This window comes from Gracilinanus agilis, chromosome 4, assembly GCF_016433145.1.
Source record: "Gracilinanus agilis isolate LMUSP501 chromosome 4, AgileGrace, whole genome shotgun sequence".
NCBI classification, from domain to species: Eukaryota; Metazoa; Chordata; class Mammalia; order Didelphimorphia; family Didelphidae; genus Gracilinanus; species Gracilinanus agilis.
Window position 1 is genome coordinate 503,311,466 of NC_058133.1, and position 16,135 is coordinate 503,327,600.

At 60.1% G+C, this 16,135-nt stretch overlaps 1 protein-coding gene across 1 annotated transcript in view; it reads right to left on the reverse strand.

The window, feature by feature from the left end:
- Window positions 1–16,135, reverse strand: part of CUX1 (cut like homeobox 1) — a 233,096-nt gene that overhangs the window by 15,016 nt on the left and 201,945 nt on the right. Inside the window, exons 18-20 of the mRNA XM_044675633.1 lie at window positions 14,288–15,120; window positions 12,450–12,615; window positions 12,156–12,212 (exon numbers count right to left, since the gene is read on the reverse strand). Coding sequence (XP_044531568.1) covers window positions 12,156–12,212; window positions 12,450–12,615; window positions 14,288–15,120 — 1,056 coding nt within the window. The remainder of the gene's footprint in view (window positions 1–12,155; window positions 12,213–12,449; window positions 12,616–14,287; window positions 15,121–16,135) is intronic.

The window sequence follows — 16,135 nt, forward strand, 5'->3', positions numbered from 1 at the left end:
CCCAGCGGGAGAGGACGGTGGCCGGGGCGGGCACGTGCTTGGAAGAGCCTGACAAAGAGGGCCGTTCCCAGAACCTCTCCATCGCGCTTCGCCCCTGCCTGGCGCTATCAGGACGCAAAGCTCTCGTTTTCTTTCTTTTCCGAGATTCCTGCGGAGGACGTTTGTGGGGGGACGTGCTCGGGCCTGGCACAGGCCTGGGAAGTCCGGGCAGGATCTGCCGCTCTCCCAGCGACATCCACGAGGCTGCGTTCGGGGCTCCAAAAGGCTAATGAAGGGCTGAGATCGCCGCGGCGAGGAGACCGGCCGGCCGGTTCCGGGACGGTCTGCAGAGCGGCCCTCTCCGTGCGGTAATAATAACCTAAATTCCATTTAGTGTTCATTTGAGCAGTCAGGATAAAGTCATTTCCTATTATCTCCCCACTGTGTAAAAAACAGCTTGGAGGTAGGAAGTCAGCGAGCATTTTCACCAAAAAGTAATTATTGTAAGTGACATTTTTACTGCCGGCACGCCATAAGGCACGCTGCGCGCTCCGAAGGACAAGTTGCTGAAACAAAATGACAGGCTGCTCCGTGACATTCTGACAAGAACCCAAACAGGACTTACTGACGGTCTGCTCTGGCGCCCCTCCTTGTCCGCCCGCAGCCCGGGCCGGGAAGGCGGAATGGGGGGGCCGGGCCCGCTGCAGGAAGCCCCTCGTGGGGGAGGGGGGCCGGGCCCAAGGGCTTTTCACCCCATCATGACCTCTCGGGAGGGGAGGGGCCTCAGGAACCGCCTGCCCAGAATTCTGCCTCCAAGAACCACGCGAGGGGTCACCCGGACTTTGTCACGGACATTTTTAGTGAGGTGGAGCCCACTCCTCCTGGTGGGGCTCACTGCACTCCCCCCCCCCCCGAGCCTCAGTTTCCCTATCTGTGAGGTTAGATTCAATGGCCTCTGATCAAGGATCTTATGCTCTCTCTGGGCCTCAGTTTCCCTGCTTGTAAAATGAGGGGGCTGGCCTTCCGAGGCCCCTCTCGCTCTGCAGCCACGGCCTCCTGTCGCTCTGCCTCCCTGGGGGTCCCTAACGTCCTTCCGGCTCTGGATTAACGATCCCAAATCCTGAGAAGCAGGACAGTAGCTGGATGGGGCCCTGGGCGGGAAGCGAGTTCAAATCCTGCCTCAGACAACTTCCTGGCTGTGTGATCCCGTGCGTATTCCTAAGCCCTCCGTGCCTTCGGTTCCTTGTCTGAAAGATGGGGGTGTGGCGGGCCTCCCTCTCTGGTCCACATTCGTGCCGAGTTGTGACCCGCGTGCCGGGGGTCCTGGCCCGGCCCCACATCGGCTTCCTCGGGGCCCGGAGGTGCCTCTGCGAGGGTCTGCCGGGCCGACGAGCCCATCGACGGGCCGCGTCTGCCGTCCGGCGACGAGCTTGTGAGCGTCCGGCGGAGCCGCCACGTGGAGCGCCTTCGATGGGCCTCCATCAGCGGGGCCGAAGGGAGCCTGATGGCCACGTCTGAGTGACCGGCGAGCCCCCCCTGCCCAAGGGGCTGCCCCCAGCAGGGGAAGGACCCTGCCCGAGAGCCCGGGCGGCCCGAGGAGGGGAGCTTTGGGGCATTTCTGCGTCGGGCGGCCCGAACGTGCCCCGTTTCTAAAGGGCAAACAGGGCTGCCAAGCAAGCTGGACATTGTCATGAGTGACCCCTCCGGAGCCTCCCAGCATGCCCCGGGGCCACGGGCACTTTCAGGGTTTGATGTTCAGTGCCTGGACGGGGGACAGAACGAGGCTCCCCGGACGGAGGGCGGCCTGGCGCGGGAGCCTGAGCCGCGGCCGAGGACGAAGGGGCGCCGGACGTCTCCCTGCGAGCCTGAGGGGCGTCACGCCCGCGAACGCGCTTCCCCCGTCAGGCACTGGATGGATGGACGTTCCCAGCCCAGCCCGAGCCGCGCTTTTACAGCTTCTGAGAGTCGCCCATTTTACAAACGGATGCGTGTGCATGCGTGTGCATGTGTGCATGCGTGTGCGTGTGCGTGTGCGTGTGCATGCGGCTCCCTGCTGCTGTGGAGACGCTCCCCCACGGGAGAGCCCCGATCGGCGTCCGCGCCCTCATTCAGCGACAGCAGGACTCTCGGTCATGGCGGAAACGTTGAAACGCTCCGTTTGTCTGCCGTCTCCGGTCACTCTTCGCTCATCTCTGTCCCGGCCGGGCCCGGCGGTCACTCTGCTCGCCAGACAAACGGCCTCGAGGTAGGCGAGAGTCTGCCTGGTGGCCCTGAGCGGAATGAGGAGAGCCCAGCCCGGCCCTCCCACGAGGAGTCCAGAGGAACCAGGAAGCCCCGAGCAGGCAGCCGGCCACACGGAGCCGCGTTCTCACTCGTCGTGTGCGCTCGCTCTTCAGCCAATCAGGAGCCTCGTGAGGCGGGGGCGGCCCTGCTGCGGTTCTGGACTCGCAAACACGCCAATATCTAGGCTGGGGGCCCGCTAAGTTCTCCATCAGTGACTGATGGTCGGGAAATTCTGGGAAAACGAAATAGCAGTTTGGTGGAAAATGGGTTTGTCTCAGCACGTCACACCACATACTGGCACCACGGGTTGGAAAGGATAATGAATAAAACTTAAAAAGTAACACCATTAAAAAGGAGAGGAAAATGGATGGCTTTGTCTCAGAACTGGCAAAAGCTGAATTTGTATTTGTCTGTCACTGAGATGGTATTATAAAAGCAAAACGCTTTTGCACAAAAATTAAGCGAATTTTGTGGGAAAAAGAAGAAAAAAATATGATTGGGGGAAAAAAAGCCTGGCACCAAAGTCTATACGTTATGGATACAATCTATAAAATGAACAGCCATTTCCTCAGAGATAAGTGGTAAAAGGATGTAAACAAACAGTGCTCAAAAGAAGAAATGCCAGTAACAATCATCTAATAAGTACTAAAAATGCTAATAATCAGAAAAAGAAAACAAAAATAATTTTGAGGTTATTTCCTCACATCCACCAAACCATCGTAGACAGTAAATAGAAAATATCGTCGGGAGGGACATCATCAAAACCGTCATGCTAATTTGGAGCCAGTGGAGCTGTGTGCAGCTCAAACATGATGGGAAAAATGTCATCAGGCAAGAGAAAAAGAAAAAAAAAACAACTCTTTATTCCACGCATCTCTCTTTCTTTGCAGAAACAAAGAGACTGTGCGAGAGTGGGACACCGTCTAGAATGTCAGGATTGTTTGATGTTTTGGTCGCTTTTCCTCAACTGTTTTTATTTTCTCCTAAAATAATTTGTTGTTGTTGTTGTTGTTGTTGTTGTTGTTAATGAGGGCCAGCTCTCTCGCAGGAGAGAAGGAAGGCATGAAAGAAGAAAATAATACATCAGCTGAAAACAAAGTATACCCTTTGGACCCCAGTGAGTTCATGACTGTACCCCAAGAAAGCCGGCGACACATAGAAAGAGACTCACCTCTGGGGAAATAGTCAGCAGCATTATTTGTAAAAGCAGAAAAGTTAGAAACTAAACTCTGCCCTAATGACCAGAGATTGGCTAAATAAACATAAATGCAACGGAATATTGCCATGCTGTAAGGGACCACAAATAGGATTAATTCCCAGAAATACAGGTCCAGGAGACCTGTAAGGAGGGTGCTGAGGGAACAAAGGAGAAGGAAAAAGAATTCTACACTCAATCGCTAGGACGACTTTAGATGACAATAAACTCAAACAAAAAGCACCCGTGGTGTCGATAGCTTAGAAAACACGTATTTGTCCTGCCAAAGGAGATGGGCCCCCTCGGACTTGCATGACTGTTTTCAGGAATTGTACCACTATGGGAGAGTTAGTCCTGGGTACACACCGGAGTTTGAGAAGGATCCGATTTGTCAATAAAAATAAGTTTCACAATAAATGTTTGTTGTTGATGAAAATGGGCTATGAAACACGCCCCAGAGAGAAGGCAGAACATAGAATGCCTTTATTTTTCTCATTCTGCTCTCTTCTCTTCTGGTCTAAAACCAGGTGGATAGATCTGAGAAAAAAATTTCCTTGACTCCAAATTGTTTCAGAAGTTCCATTTTTACTTTCAAAGCTCTTAGTGAAGGCTGAAGATGTCATTTCAAGGCTCCAGATCCAAATAAAGAGATCCAGTAACCCATCTACGCTTTGCTCTGACGGTAGCCAAAAAGCTCTTGTGCCCCCCCCAAGCTCTACATTGAATGGAAGTCATGCATTATTCTGCGTAAAAACGTGCTCTCTGTCAGGCCTCGACGCTTCTCCGGTGGCCCTTGTCCAGCTCCTAAGGGAGCCGGAATGTCCGAAGCGGGATTTGGAAATACTGGAGCCTCTCGCTAGCGGATGCTCCGGCACTTTCTAGCCGGGGGGTGGGGGGGCCTTCCACAATGGACATAGAGCAGCCCGGCCCCCCCACCAATGCCAAGAGCTGGGGGCGCTTGGCTTAATGAAGGAAGGTCTTTTCTCTTTAAAAAAACCCACGTCGTCTGGCCCTCGCTGGACGCTCTTCCATCTCTCCTTTAAAGAGTCGGTCAGGGCACGGTGAGGCGGCTCTGGGGACAGAGCGCCAGGCCTAGAGATGGGAGGGCCTGGGTTCAAACAGGGCCCCCGACATGAGCTGGGTGACCCTGGAGAAGTCACTTCACCCCCCTCACGGGCTGGGGGCTGCTGCGGCCAAGGCACAGACCGGTGACACTTACATCATGGACACCAGCATTAGAGAAGCTATTAAGGTCCGTGACTTTACACATCCTCATCATCTCTCCATACTGCTTTCCTTAATTCGTGATAAAGCGGCTGAGAAAGGGGCACTTAATGTAGGACAGTCAGTAAAAGTAATTTATCATCTTCTCGCTTCACTGGGCCCGTTATCAGCGAGCTCATTTTCTGCATTCATCATGCAATCAGCCCATTATTTGCATATTAATCAGCCAGTGGACCGTGAAAGCGCTGCATCCCCGCCAAATGCTGCCCCATCTCGGAGGGCCGCTCAGTAATTATCATACATCAGTGTTATGATGTGGTAATTGATTAGAACATCTTTCCGGGGCCCCCGGGGAGTCCCGCCGCGCGCCTCGCTTCAGGCCCCGGGGCCGGAGCTCTCCTCCCAGAACCATCCCTCCCCCATCACAGGGCCGCTTCTGGAGGGCCCCTCCGGCCTCCCGGCCCAGCCGCCGCTCCCCTAAAGCACGGGCAGAGTAAAACGGGGCCCACAAAGGCTGCTCTCTGGAGGGGCGCAAGGACAGGCTCCAACACCGGCCAGCTCGGACTCGGCTATATTTAGGAAACGGATGCGAAGACCCACAGCCGAAAGCCAAAGGGCCAGAAGATGGCCTTCTGGGCCTCCGCCGGGCCAGGCCGGGGTGGGAGGAGCCCCGGAACATTTCCTACAAAGAACGACTGCAGAGGGATGGGGAGGAGGAGGGCGAGTGGGGGGCTCCGAGCCGGGCGGGCCTCCCTGCGGCTCCTGAGCGCCCCTTCCTCGAATTTCTCCGAAGGCTTTAAAGCGCGAGCGGGGGCCGCCCCGCCGCCGGGGGTCTGCCAGCCAGACGGCAGCCTCGCAACGGCAGAAACGCCACCAAATTAGGCAAGACGCAAACACCAATTTATCGTCGGGTTTTTGTTTTTGTTTTTTTCCTCCCCACTGAAATACAAGGTAACTGAGGATACCTAATTTCCCAGTAATTGTCTGTTTTGTCTTGTCGGAACTGATTTTCTATATTTGTCAACTAAAACACAGCTCCTTGTATGATTTAATTACGTGTTTGAGGCGGAATCTCAGCTCCCCTCCAGGCGGTGTTTACTCGGTAAAGAGCAGTTTGGGGGGGCCTGTTCTCCCCTCAGTTCTCATGAGGGGAAGGGATGAGCGGCGACCCCACAAAGGAGTTCAAGGGCCCGGCCTTGAGGGGGCAGGAGCAGAGGCCGCTTGTGGGGGTTGGCTGAGGCCCGAGGATGGGCGGCTCCCCTGGAGTCGGGAAGCCCCGAGTTCAAGTCCAGTCTTGGAAGTCTACGGCTCCTGTGCCTTGGGCAAGCTCGGAGAAGGCCTCCATCTTCCTGAGCCCGGGCTCTTTGGGTGGGGTCCCTGGCCTGGGCCCCAAAGTGGGGGAATCAGCGGTCCTGACGTCAGAGGAGGAGGAGGGTCGCCTGGAGGCCGGGGCGGGGGTGCGTGGGGGTCAGGAGGGGCTTCTGAGGTTCCTTCCAAAGCCAGTTCCATACTTGTATGATTACATGTAATGAAGGGGAGTCTAGTGTGACTTCCCAGCTGTGACCTGGGGGAGACGTTAACCCCTCTGGGCCTGTTGCCCCATCCCTCCCCATCATTAACATTTGGGGTTAGAGGAACTGGGTGCGAATCTTTGCTCAGCCATGGATGGACCAGCTTTGTACTGGCCCTTCCCCGGGGCCTCTGTTTCTGCATCTGGAGGGGTTGGGGGCCTCCATGAGCGCGGGGGGGCCTCCATGAGCCCAAGGGGGGCTCCTGCTCTGGCTCTCAGGGGCCGCGTCCTCTCTCTGGGCCTCGGCAGCCCTTCCAACAACAGATCTCAAACCCTGTAAATCCAGGACCAGAAAGAATTTCCTCTCTGAGTGCTGGGCTCTGCCCGAGGCTGCCGGCCCTGCCTGCCTCCGGGCCCTGCCTGCCTCCCGGCTGCCGCAGATCCGTGGCCCTGGGTGAGGCCGTCACGTAGCTCTAGGCCGGAGGAGCCTTTGACCGTCAGCGCCATTTACGGGTCCTCGCGAGGCCCGCTTTGGGCCGGGCCCGCAGAGGGGGCCTGCAGCAGGCCGGAGACGCAGCCGAGGCTGGGGGGCTGCTCCGGTGCCCGTCTGTGCGGGGGCTTTTGTGGTTCTTTTCTCACATCTCTGTCGACGGAGCGGCCAAGCTGGGGGTCACTTCAAAGAGACGCCTCTGCAGGCGGCCCGACAGGAGGCGAGGGGAGGCGAGGGGAGGCCGGCCTCCGCTCTGGCCACCCTTCTCTCTGGGGCTCCGCAGCTTCCCGGCCGGCTCCTCATCCCAGCCACGACGGCTCTCGGGGAACCATTTTCAAGGGGTTCCCGAACTCGAGTTAACTTAGCCGGGAGGAATTCTTGAAAAGCTGCACGTTGTGAGATTCTGCAAACGAATCCCGTCTTCTGTGCTCCGAGCAGCACTGAGACACGAAGCTGGCGAAGAAGGCGCCGACCTCGGCCGGAGGCGGGAATCTCCTCCTCGGGGTTCCCTCGAATGAATGACATCCAAGGCCCGGTCGCGCCCCCATCCCTCAATCAAAGAACTGGGGTTCGGTTGAAATGACCCCATATAACACAGGACTGTGGACTTAGAGCTGGAGGGTCCTGAAGGCCAGCCTTCATTTTACAGAGAAGGGGAGGCTCAGGGAGAAGGGATTCATGGGGGGTCACACAGTGCACTGAGAGCTGGGCCTGGAGTCAGGAAGACCCGAGTTCAAATTTAGTCCCAGACACTTATTCATCATGTGATCCTGGGCAAGTCACTTAACTGTCTTGGTATCCCCTATTAAAGGAGCTAAAGAAGAAAATGGTTGATGACTCCAGTATCGCCGCCAAGAAAACCTCCAACAGGTCAGTGGAATGTGGCTGAAATCGCCGCACGCCAACCAAGCCACCAAGCATTTGCCAGGACACAACTGCCAGGATGGTCCTCCCTGGGGCCACGTGGGCGCCTCTCAATCAAGGTGCCCCTCCCCAGGGCGCCCCTCAAACAAAACAGCCTGCTGGGAAAGCGAGGGCCCCTCTTGATCCGCTTGGTCTTGGTGACCTTAGCACAGTCCCTTGCACGGCCCTGCTTTTAAGGCCAGACTTGTGACTTCATTGGCTTAGGGTCTCCCTGAAGCCCACCGAGCCCACTTTGACCCCAGAGAATCCGCAGGACGGAAGCTCCTCGCCAGAAGGCTTTCTCCTCCTCCCGCCTCTTCAGAGCTGAGCGTCCCCGCTCATGTCCTGCCTGCCTGCTGCATGCCGGGCGAACCTTGTCAGGGCCTTGGGAGGGAGGCGAGGCGGGAGCCGGCAGGCCCCCCTCCTCCGTCCTGTCCTCCTCTGTCCTCCGTCCTGTCCTCCTCCGTCCTCCTCTGTCCTCCGTCCTCCTCCGTCCTGTCCTCCTCTGTCCTCCGTCCTGTCCTCCTCCGTCCTGTCCTCCTCCGTCCTCCCTCCTCCGTCCTGTCCTCCTCTGTCCTCCGTCCTGTCCTCCTCTGTCCTCCGTCCTGTCCTCCTCCGTCCTCCTCTGTCCTCCGTCCTCCTCCGTCCTGTCCTCCATCCTGTCCTCCTCCGTCCTCCCTCCTCCGTCCTGTCCTCCTCCGTCCTCCATCCTCCCTGCGGGGCGCAGACGGCTTCCTGCCTCGGGGCTCCGAGTCCATTTTGTTACAATTCTGGACCCGACAAGAAGCCTGTTTAAACGTGCCTCATGTTTAAGGAGAAGGAAAGGGGGGAGCTCGAGGGTCACGACGCTCCTCTCTGCGCCCCCAAAGGCCATCCGGGATGGGAAGCGCTTTGGCCCGGCACATCAGCCTGGAGCCGGAGAGGCCGGAGAGGCCGGAGCGGCCGGAGCCGGCCCGTCCGCGGCGGCTCTGCGGGGCGAAGGCCTCCCTCCCGGACGTCCGCCACAACTAGTGTGACGCGCTCAGGCCGCCCCCTGCAGCCAAAAGGCTCTTTTGGGGGGAGGCGCGGCGGCCATGACTGTCCGGGCTTTGCAGCGATGCTCAGAGAGGGCCGCCCAAAGAGGAGCCCCCCGAGAGGAGGCTTCTCCAGCCGCTGGAGGAGGGGCGCGCGGAGCCCGGGCCCACGTGGGGGTGGCTGGGAGCAGCCTCCTGCCTGGGAAGGCCGGCCGGGCCCGGCCCGAATCCGAGGGGGCGGCCCCGAGACGGCGCGGTGACGCCTCGGTGGCTCCCGTAAGGACGGTTCCAGGGCCGAAAGGCGGGTCTTTGGCAGCCGTCCTCGATGGCTTCTCGGTCCTGGCGTGCCGCACCGCCAGCGCCTTTCCTGTTCTGATTTTCTCCGGCTTCTTTCCTTCCCGGGAGGGGGGCAGCGATGACCCCCCCCCCGGTACCGGGTACGGGAAACGGGTCTGAAGGTTCGGCCCGCGTTTCAAGGAGTCGAGGCGGATCTTCAGGTCTTTTTGCAAGAGGAGAATCGCTCCCCGATAGAGCAGTCATTTGGGGGGAGACTCGGCTTTTAGAGGCCCCCCACGCCCGGCTTCCCCGGCCATTCCCACTGCTAGGCGGCGGGAGGTTAGGCGACATGGAGGAGACCCAGGAGGGAAGCAAACAAAAGGGAGGCTCAGACAAGCCCCACGAACACCCGCGGCCGGAGCTTTTCCACGCCCCCTCCCCGCCTGCGCCCCCAAAGCCCCCCTCAACTCCGGGGCCTTCTAGCGCGGCACGCAGACACGGGGCTCTGGCTGAAACGAGCGCCCAAAGGAGAAAAAAGCCCAACAAGATGAGGAACATTCTTGCTACCGAGGCCCAGGAAAGTGTTGTGGGGGAGGGGAGGGCGGAGATGTGCCCAGGACCGTGCTGAGGCTTTCGCAGCCCTGCTGGTAAGTGCTCTTGTTGCTCCCATTTCACAGCTGAGTCAACGGAGGCAAACAGAGGTCAGGTGACTTGTCCAGGGTCCCACAGCCGAGTCCTCGAGGCAGAACTTGGGCTCGGATGTTCTGGTTTCCAGGCTGGCTCTGGAGGCCAGGCGGCCCCTATTACGGAGGGATCCCTAATCGCCCCCGAGTGCCCTTCCCGGTAGTGTAATCCTGCACAGGACCCTCGAGTCCTCGACAAACAATCACGGAGGGCTGACAGATGGAGGCGGCACTCCTCTGAGCCTCCGGGGGAGGGACGGCCGTGCGTCTGGGCGAAGCCAAGATCTCCTACCTGGGCAGAGTTCGGACTGATTATTCTACGCGAGGCCTCTTGGTGGAGGCGGCGCCTCGTCACCATGGCGACAAGTCGGGCCATTTCTGTGCTGAGGGGCCCCCCTGAGGTCCGGCGGCCCCTTCCCATGGCCGGAGCCCCGGCCTGGGGGAAACGTGGCGCCCCGCTATGGCCCGTGAGGCTGAGCGCGGTGAAGGGGCTCCCCGGGGCCGCCACAGAGGCACGACGACCCCTCGGCACCCAGGACGGCGCTCCAGAACCGGCTCCGGCCCGTCCCAATAGCTTCTCAGCGGATGCTTCGAACGTCCCCGAGCATGTCAGGAAGGCAGCCAGGGGTGGTCCTGAGCAGGCCCCCCCCTCCCCGGGCCTCAGCTTCCTCGTCTGCCCAGTAACGATGACCAGCGCCAAGACCGCGGCTCCCGCGGACGCCATTCCGCCGCAGGAAACCGAGGCTCCAGACCGAGCGATGCTCAGATCGGGCCTCGCAGGCTTCCGGGTGCCGGACTTGGAAGGCCCTCCTGAGGCTACCCGGGCTCCTGTGTGCGGCCCAAAGAAGTCGGAGAACAAGGGGAGGCCGGCGAGCCCCCCGGATGACCAGGCCCGAGCCTTCCCGCTGCCTTTTCTAAAGAAGCAAACAAGCCCGCGAGGACACGGCCGAGCGGGGTCTGCCCTCCTCGGCGCCCCCTTTACACAAACGCTGCTCCGGAGCCCCGCTTGTTTCCGGTTAGACTCGGGGCCGCGGCACGCCGCTGCTCGGGGGTCCGGCATGGTCCCTACGCCAGGAGGCTCTCCTGGAACGACGAGCCCGGAACGTGGGCCCGATCCCGCCCGGGCGCCCAGGAATGAGAAGCGTCCTGAGAGCCGCCTCGGAGCCGCGCCTGCGTGCCAAGAACGGCGGCACCGCCAAGCGCTCGCTTGGCCCTCCCTGAGGTGATTCTGGCCCGAGTCCGGCGCTCGCTATTTCTCCTCTAATTCCTATTTAAACTGTCCGTCCCAGACTAGCCAACACGCCTGGCCTCCCTTCAGAGGGGAAAGAAAGCTCAGACTCAGCCCCCGGGAACCGCCGCCTCACCTAGGGTGGACACGTCCGCCCTTTGAGCACTCTGGCTCGAACCTGAGGCTCTTTCCCTTCCTCCCTCCCTCCCCACCCCCATTTCCCCTCCCCCTTTCCCCTCTCTGCCCTCCCCCCATCTCTCTGCCCCCTCCACAACAGAGCCCTTCTGGCCACATCTGTGTGGGGGCTGGGGGGGAGCCCCAACTGCTCCCTCCCAGCATGTGCTTTCCCTTCACCCAAAGCCTCCAGCAGGTGGCCGGCCCGGCTCCTCGCTTCGCTTTGCCTGCGATTTCCCCGAATCAGGGGCGCAGGGAGCTCCCGGATCAGCCCAGAGAAGTCACGGAGGCAGGGAGACCCCGAGATCCTCGGCCCTCCCAGACTGGGGGTAAAGAAGGGCGGCGCGCCCTGGGCTCAGGGAAAGAGAACGGGGACGAGATGAAGGTCCGAGCGAGGCGGGGGGCGCCCGAGGCGAGCAGCGAACCCTGGCCGGGGCCCCCAGCACGAGCCCCCTACAAGAGTCTTCTCTGGGGCTTGGCAGCGCCAGCCTTGTCTGTTGTAAGGGCTCTTCACTACATTTCAGTATCGTTGTTCAGGCGTTCAAAGCCGTATTCTGAGAAGGGATCCCTAAGCTTCGCCAGCCCGACTGCCAAAGGGGCTCGGGGCGCATTCAAAGGGAAAAGGACTCTGAGGCGAGATGACCTTATAGGAGGGGATACGGCTGGTCTTCTGCCCTCTTGCTTCTCCCACAGTAAGAAGAAGGAAAAAAGGAAGAAAAAAAGAAAAGGAAGAAAGACCAAGAGAGAAAGGATGGAAAAAGAGCAAGAAAAAGGGAAGGAAGGGAGAGAGGGAGGAAGGAAGAGGAAAGAAGGAAGAAAGAACAAGAGAAACAGAAGAAAAGAAAAAGAAAAAAGGAAGACAGGAAGGGAAGAAGAAAAAGGAGGAAGGACAAAAGAGAAAGAAAGGGAAAAAGAAAGTGAGAAAGAAAAAAGAGAACGGAAGGAAGGAGGAAGAGGAAGAGGAATGAAAGAAGAAAAAGGAGAAGGAAAGGGAAAAAGGAAAAGTGAAGAAGAAGGGAGGGAGGACGAAGGGAAGGGGAGGCCTAGGAGGGATCTGGCTCACTAATAACCCAGGCCAGAATAAGCCTCGGGCGTCCTCTCCGAGCTCCCCCCCAACATGGGCACCGCCCGGCAGACCCCCAGGCCAGGGACGGAAGCCGGCCCGGCTGAGCAGAGAGGAAGCGGCGAATGAGTTACCTGAGCTCACGCAGCCCTGCTGGAGGGAGTCCTGCATCGCCGTCACCGAGTGGAGGACTGCAAGAGAAGGGACAGAAGGAGAGTTCAGTGAAGGGGGCGGCCAGGCCCGGAGCCGCGCTTCGCCGTCCCGTGGTGTCTAGTTCTCCCTCTCGGACCCCGGTTGGGCGCCCCATTCACGTAGAAGGAGCCGATGCTTGCTGTAGCTCCCCGCGGCTCGCAGGCCGAGCAGAGCACAAACCTTCCCTCGAGGCGGGGGGTCCCTCCCGCCCCCTGCTCGGGCCGGCCCTTCCTCACCTTGTCCTGGCGGCTGGCCCTGCACCGGCAGGACGCACTGCCCCAGCTCGCCGTTGAGCCACAGCTGCATCCGAATGAACGGCTCGCGGCCCTTCTGGGTCAGTTTGCTCCACGGCTTCGGCCTTGACAGCATGTCACTGACGCTGCCCTGTGAGAGGCCCAAAACCTTGAGTGACAACCAGAGAACACAGACGTCAGCACGGGGTTAGAGCCGCTCCTCGGCGCCCCCGTCTGTACGAGGGGCCCCGCCAGCTCCGAACAACCATGTTTCTGCGGTCGTTGGGGGGGCGTGTGGCGGGGGGGCGGGGGAGGGGCAGGCCGCAGAGAGCCGCCATTTTGAGCCGGGCCAGAAGATGCCTTTATGCCGTACGACGGCACTTCTGGAGCCTGGGCTGAGGGACGGACGTGCTGCTTAGAGATCCCTTTTCAAGGAGGGAAGACCGCGGGGTCAGCGGCGAGGCGGAGGCTCGCTCCCAGGAGCTGGCAGAACACCCTTCCTGATTTGGGATCGGAACCACGGTGGGTTCTGTGGGGGTCACTTGGCCAGAGGAGGTCAGAGGTAGGACTAGAACTCGGGGCTCTCTGACTCGGAGGCCGCCTTTCTGCTAAGGACCTCATGCAAGGGCCGAGGCGGGAGCCAGCATTTCCTAGAGGGTCTGCGAGGGGAGAGACGACGAAGAGCTGCCGGGGGTGGGGGTGGGGGAGGCAAGCTGCTTCTCCCACATGTGCTCCTCCCTATGCATCGGGACCCCCCCACCCCCCACATCAGGCTGCGCTCAGGAGCTCCATCTGAGAGTGGGGGGGCGGGGGGAGGCCGGGGAGCCGGCCAGGACCCCCCTCCTCTTCCAACGCTAGACCAAACAGCACCCAGGACAGGGCCCGGCCCATCCCTGCTCAGAGGCAGGAGGATGGGGGGAGGCTGGGCTGGGCTGCGCCGGCACCTCCTGCCCACCCCGGGCACTCCTCATGGGTAAAGCGGTGCCGTGGGACGAGATGGCCTCCGAGGTTCCTGCCGCCATGGCGTGGGCCCTCGTGGCAGAGCAGCAGGGCCTGGAGTCAACCTGGCTTCAGACACTTGCTAGCTCGGTGGCCCTGGGCAAGTCTCGGGGCCGCTTTCTGCCTCAGTCTCCCCCTCTGTCATGTGGCCTGGGTTAGAATCATGGCTCTGCTATGTACTAGCGGTGAGGCCTTGGCCTTCCTCATTGGTCAGGCGAGGGCCTCGGACAAGAGGGCCTCCGAGGTCCTGACCCCGACGAAGCTCCACGTGAACGTACAATTCCCGGGGAGCCTGACTTCGGGGGGCGGCACCCTGTTTGACTAGAAGCTACTTTCAGGGTGTTTCCTCAAAGAGGAAGATGAATTCTTTTGGTTTTGTCCACCCGATTCTGCTTATCTGGAATCCTGACAAGAGTCAGAAAACCTCCTTCCCGGCCTCCTTTTTGGGGCACCTTTTACTGGTTTTATAAAATATGTTTTTATCCCGTTTTTTGGCATCATCTCCATTTCCAGACTCCCTTCCCAGAAAGCCAACTACAAAAGCGATGAGCAAAAAGGCCAAGGAGGACCCTGGAGCGGCGCAGTCCGGCCACGCTCCGTCCTCCGGCCCTCCCTCGCCTCCAGGGCCAGGAGAGAAGGCCGTTCTGAGCCCCATTTCCAGCCCTGCACTTCCAACGAGGGACAGGCCTGGGGAGGGCCTGGGATGCTGGCCCAGAGCAGGGGGTGAGCCCGGAAGGACAGCCGAGCTCCCCCTGAAACTGCCCCCCTACCCTGGCCTATCCCTCCCCGGAGAGGACGCCTCAGGGCCGCTATTTGGGGGGAAGCAGGAGAGCCCCCTTTACCTTCTCCCCGAAGATCCTCTGGCAGATGCCGTTCTTGGCCAGCTTCTCCTTGACCTGGCGTGTCAGCTCGATCGTGTCCACTTCCTGGTACATGTAGATCTCGTACTGCTCCGGGGTCAGCGGAGGGACGGAGGGCTTGGATGGCTTGGACATGGGGACGATGGGGGAGGAGGGCAGAGGGCTGTTCTGGGGGGTCTCGCTGCGGCTGGCCCCCGTCAGGCTCAGCTCCGAGCTCTGCGAGTAGGGAGACTCTGCGCTGGGCCACTCCTTCCAGTACTCGGAGGACGAGGGTCCTTGGAGCTGGCCGCGCTCGGGCCGGGGCTGGCCGCCACCACCGGCCTTTTCCTTGGCGCCGCCGGCCTCCTCGGCCTTGGCCTCCTCGGGGGGAGCTGCGTTCCTCCGCTCGTGCTGCACAGTGTTCCACCAGTGGTCCTTCCAGACCCCACCCCGGCCCAGCTCGTTCTTGACGTGTCGCAGCACGCCCTGCGCGGCGTCGGCCACCCCGTGGAGCTCCAGCACGGCGCCCTCCTGGGACTCCTTCTTGAGACCTGAGAGGTTCTGCAGAGCAGAGAGGCTGGCGTCCGCCCCCGCCGAGTGCTTCTTCAGCGAGATGGCCAGAGGAGAGTAGCTGGACACGGAGGACATCGGCGACGTGCTGAGGATTTTGGGGGAGAGGATGGACACGTCCGCTTGAGACAGGGGCGGCGGCTTTAAGGCAGGGTCCAGGGCCGCTTGCTGGGCCTCCATCTCCCGGCGCGCTTGCTGCAGGATGGAGCGGATGGCGTCGTCGGAGTTCCCGCTGCTCGAGGCCGAGGACGGCTGGGCTGGCTCTGCTGCGCGGGGCAAAGACCGAGACTGTCATTAGCCTGCGTCTGGCCCAGCTCTCGGGGGCCCCCCAACCTTTGAAAACGGAGCCCCTGAAACGCTTACTCTCCCGGCCCCGGCAGCAGCCTCCATGACAGAACACGAGCCCTGACTCTGAAGTCACAGGACCTGGGTTCGAAGGCTGCCTGAGGCTCTGAGGCCCCTCCACCTCTGGATGGAGCCCCCGTGGCCCCTGCCCTTGTGGCCTCTCTCGTTCCCCGCATTCCTCAAGGGGAGCCGCGGCAGGCCCGAGAAAGCATGAGCCCATTCATTCTGCTTTGAACCCTGGTTGCTGGTGCAGAGAGGGGGGAACGTGTGTGTACCCGAAAAGCTCACTTCTATCGGACCCTGCCTGTCAGGAGAGGGACAAAGCTTGCCAAAACCCAGGGATGGGCCGCCATTTTGGCTGGCTGGCCTACCTTCGGTTTGTGCCCGGCCCCTGCCTTGCCTGCTTACGGCAGGACAACAATGAAAAAACAATTGCGTTCCACCCTAGAATCAGTCCTGTGTATTGATTCCAGGGCAGAAGAGCAGGAATGGCTAGGCAGTGGGGTGTAGGTGACTTGCCCAGGGTCACCCAGCTAGGAAGTGTCTGAGGTCAGACTGGAACCCAGGACCTCCCATCATCTCTAGGCCTGGCTCTCAATCTATGGAGCCACCCAGCTGCCCCTGCTCTGTTGTCCTTCAAAGTTAGAAAGCTAGTCATAAGGCTTCCAAAAATAAGCTTAGAGTGAGCCTATATTGAAAATCTCTTTTCTGTCCATTAGTCTGGCAGTGCTCTTCTGCCAAGGGGTTAGTTTTAATTCCCAAACACTACAGCCGAATAACGAGCCCATGTCATGAGCAAGAGGAGCAGAAAACCAAAGCATTCCTCAATCGGGTGCTGGTTCAGAAGGTAACCAGAGTGTGTGGGCAGCGGTCAGACCCACGGAGAATGCCACACGACCACGCAGGCCTGAGATAACTAGGCAGGGGCCAGGTAAA